The sequence below is a fragment of the Sinocyclocheilus anshuiensis genome, unplaced genomic scaffold (assembly GCF_001515605.1).
Source record: "Sinocyclocheilus anshuiensis isolate Anshui unplaced genomic scaffold, SAMN03320099.WGS_v1.1 scaffold580, whole genome shotgun sequence".
NCBI classification, from domain to species: Eukaryota; Metazoa; Chordata; class Actinopteri; order Cypriniformes; family Cyprinidae; genus Sinocyclocheilus; species Sinocyclocheilus anshuiensis.
Window position 1 is genome coordinate 536,959 of NW_015554099.1, and position 4,176 is coordinate 541,134.

General features: G+C 42.7%; 1 protein-coding gene across 1 annotated transcript; it reads left to right on the forward strand.

Annotated features, from left to right (window-relative positions):
- The first annotated feature begins 936 nt into the window (after nucleotides 1–936).
- On the forward strand, nucleotides 937–3,314 carry LOC107669550 (piggyBac transposable element-derived protein 4-like). Its single transcript, XM_016461829.1, has 2 exons — nucleotides 937–1,079; nucleotides 1,733–3,314. Exons 1-2 carry the CDS (start codon nucleotides 937–939, stop codon nucleotides 3,306–3,308), a joined length of 1,719 nt encoding a protein of 572 aa, XP_016317315.1. The 3' UTR covers nucleotides 3,309–3,314.
- Nucleotides 3,315–4,176: the final 862 nt, after the last annotated feature.

Here is a 4,176-nt window from a genome sequence, read left to right on the forward strand (position 1 = left end):
AAAATGCTGTTTCGCTGTGAAAGTGAAACTATTTTGTTTGGTCTTCCAAACGAGGTCACGACTAGAAATCAGTGGTTAAGTTGTATTTACAACACTGTTCCAGAACAGTTCAACCCAAATATTCAGATGTGTGCAGCACATTTTATGGAGGACTGTTTCCTGATCCTGGGAGAGTAGACTACAATGCCGGCTGTTCTGACTCACAGACTGTAAGTACAGTTTTTTATATTTAAAGAATTTGCCACTGACGATTCAAACGTGAGTTTTGGGCAGTGTAGACTAGCGCTTGTTGTTTGTCATTTCTCCGATCACAAATGCAGACATGGTTTTATGTTTACGCGGCGCGATGCAACGCGTAAAAATACAGTACAAGTCATTATAATCCGTAATTATGTCCCCACTGGATGCAACAAATGCCTCGTTTATAATGGGTTTTAATGTTTTTGTCTCGTCGCTCCGGCCGGACACGGCACCACAGTATGGTGAGGGGCGTAACATTTCCGTCACACGCTTGAGCTATTCGGCCAATCACAACGCACTGGATAGCTGGCCAATCACAGCACACCTCGCTTTTCAGACCGATGAGCTTTGTAAAAATCGACGTGTTTCATAAAGGCGGGGCATAGAGAAGAAACAATAATGTACAGTATGTGGAAAATAATGTGTTTTTTTAACCTTAAACCGCATAAACACATTTCATTACACAAAATACTGTTCTTTTTAGCAGCATCATATGACCCCTTTAAGGGAGCCGAGCTGCCCCTAGCTCTCCCGTAGTTCGCACCCTGGCTGTAATGTTTTAACGCTGATCTGCCTGCCCTGCACGAAGAGCGCTCTATTCATATGGTAATGATCTGATGCAGCCATACATGGGTAACGCCCCTCAGTACTATAAAACTGGCAGCACATTTCAGTTTTGTTGACTTTTTAATCACGATGGCACTCGAGGAAGCTCTCCAGACGACCACAGACAGCGAAGAAGAATGTACTTTTTCCTCAGAAGAAGAGGAAGACTTTGATGATGAACTCCTGCATTTCGAGGAGCGATTTGATGCTGCGGAGGACACAATTTCTAATGAGTAAGTCATTTATTCTAACTTCGATTAGTTATTAGAGCCGCATATTTCTTATTATTAGTTAGGGCATGATCATAAAGCTGTTTAAGACCTATTGCCAGACTGAAATCAGTTAGTTAGCTTGACTGAAATGCATTGTCCTTTTTTCTTCATTATATTGAACGGTTTTATAAAACGTTGTAACCATGTGAACGTTCTGTAATGTAACATACGATAAAATGAATGTTTAGCCCATTCGGTCTAGTTTTGGTTAACTTGATTCGTGTTGACTGCCTCTTCAGCGGAACCGAATTGTGTTTGTAAATATCTGCTTAGGTGCAAATGTTTTGAAAGTGCTTTACATATGGATATTGATGCCCCATCAACAGACATAAAGCGCGTCTCGATAGGCCTATATATCCATTAATTGCCCATCACTTATGCATGCTGTTACCTTGGACAATCAATGTTTACAAACTATTTGCACTTTTCTATGAAACTTAAAGAGTAAGTGGGCATTTACCCGCCATTTTTACCTCTTACAGTTTAATTTCGCTTGTATACTGTCAGATATAGAAATGCTTACATAATGTAAAGTATACACGTTTGTAAATTGCTTCTTTTAATGTTCCTGTTGTCACCATGCTCACTTTTTAATTATTGATTTTTTTAAACAGATGTGAGAATGACAGCGACCAGATGCCTGCTGCAAAGAGAGCCGGGACTCTTTCGTGGAAAGCAGAGACTGATGTTGACCGGGTTGCACAGACTCTGAGATTCCTGCCTGCTCGGGAACCTGGACCGCTGTTGTCTGCTGCTGACTCGCACTCTCCCATGAGTCTTTTCAAACTGTTTTTCACAGAGAGCGCCGTGGCAAAGCTGTGCCACAACACAAATGCTCAGGCTGCCAGGGCAATTGCAAAGGGCCGCAAGTACAGATGGAGAGATGTCGGTGTTGATGAGCTGTACCGCTACATCGGACTCGTATTCTACATGGCCGCGGTGAAGATGAGCTCCATCGCTGACTACTGGCGGCAGGACAGCCTTTTCTCTCTGCCTTTCCCCGCCACAGTTATGCCACGGGACAGATACCGCACCATTTCATGGAATGTGCACATGAGTCACCCAGACGCAGACAAGGAAAACGACAGAAAGAGGGGCACAGCCCAACATGACCGTCTGTTCAGGATCAAACCCCTCATGGACACTATTCGTCTTGCGTGCAAAGCCTTCTATCATCCCAGAAGAAATGTAGCTGTGAAGGAGAGATTGGTGGCATGCAGAGCAAATACAGGAATGACACGGCGCACAAAAGTCAAGCCGACAAAGTTGGGCTTCAAGTTTTTTGTCCTTTCAGACTCCTCAAATGGATATACTGTGGACTTCTCTGTCTACACGGGCAAGAATAGCTTTCCCACAGACCGTGGGCTTTCGTATGATGCTGTGATGTCTCTCCTGGACCGTAAAGTTTTGGGCTCTGGGTATCATGTGTACATGGATGATTTCTACACAAGTCCAAAGCTCTTCACAGACTTGTTTGCTCTGAAGGTTGGTGCTTGTGGGACGTACAGAGACCAGAGGAAGGACTTCCCGAAGACTGCAGCTAATTCACTGAGCAGAAACTCCAGCAGGGGATCCATCAGGTGGATTCGGGATGGGCCTCTTGTGTGTGTGAAGTGGATGGACACGCAAGAGGTGTCTGTTTGTTCCACCATCCATGCTGCCTATACAGGAGAGCGCGTGCAAAGGAAAATCAAAGCACAACATACATGGAAGACGAAGATTTTACCGTGTCCTGCACCTGTGACTGCATACAACCAGCACATGGGGGGTGTTGACCTGTCTGATCAGCTGTTGCAATACTACGCTGCGCAGCACAAAACCATGAAGTGGTACAGAAAAATCTTCCTACACTTCTTGGACATTGCTGCCACTAATGCTTTCATATTGCACAAAGAGCTGCACGGCAACATGACTCACGATCAGTTCATGGAAGAGCTTATTACAGAGCTCTGTGGCGTGTCACAGAAAGCAGCACCAAAACAGTTTAGCACAGACCATGTGCCAATTCCAGGAGCTGAGCTGACTTCAAACGTCAGAAGAATTGCTACTGTTGGTCGCCGGATCTGTGTGCATTGCAAAGCAGTGCATGGAAAGAAGCAACAGACACCTTGGAAATGCCAGGCTTGTGACGTTCACTTGTGTCTTCAGTTGAACAGAAACTGTTTCCAGGAATGGCACAAAAGTCTGTGATTGCGTTAAAATTGAGTCTGCAGAAAATGTCATGATAGATGTAAAACATTTTGAAAAATAATTTTGGCAAAGCTCAGGCAAATACATTTAAGTGTTCATGAACAAAATCTAAGAAATGTAAGGCCAAAATGTTCAGGAAGAGACAAATTAACAATAATTTCAAAAGACTTAAAGCAAAAAAAAAAACAATGCTCATACATTAAAAATATCATCTTAGAAAATGTGTCCTTTTGTCTATTTGAAAACTTGTTTCTTTTTTCCTGTTTCCTAATACAAATGTACACACGATGTTTTGTTTACTTTTTTAGGCAGTAGGCTACATTACTAATACTCCAATAAAGTTTAATTGACACTGAATTGTTTTTTTTCTCTGACATTATGGAATGATAATACTTAAAGCTGAAAAGGTTGGACAAAATGATAACAGGTTGGACAAAAATACTTTGGTTTGAAGTGGGTTTTGATGCTATATATTGTGTATTTATTTACATTTAGTCATTTAGCAGATGCTTTTATCCAAAGCGACTTACAAATGAGGAAATTGGAAGCAATCAAAACTAACAAAAGAGCAACAATATGTAAGTGCAAATGGCAAGTCTCGGTTAGCCTAGTCTTAGCCTCAGATGTCACGCCCACGGACTGTTGGCTGAACGTCTGATGCATACGGCACACAAAAGTGGAAACACTTCAGGAGTTTCGAAGTCGTCATCGGATTGGTTGAATTATACAGGATTTCCGTGAGACGTGTGTGTCGCGTTCTTTAATGTTCCGCCTGGAAACAAAGATGCGTGGCGCCAAAGCCCCTCACGAAAGAAGAAAGCCGTCGTGTTTACAACTGTGACAACGAGCGCTTATCAGGATCAACTAA

What these genes read in the sequence shown, in the direction of transcription:
- LOC107669550 (XM_016461829.1), top strand. Translation starts at nt 937, where the DNA reads ATGGCACTCGAGGAAGCTCTCCAGACGACCACAGACAGCGAAGAAGAA. An exon ending in GAGGACACAATTTCTAATGA is followed by an intron (nt 1,080 to 1,732) that starts GTAAGTCATTTA and finishes TTTTTTAAACAG; the next exon opens with ATGTGAGAATGACAGCGACC.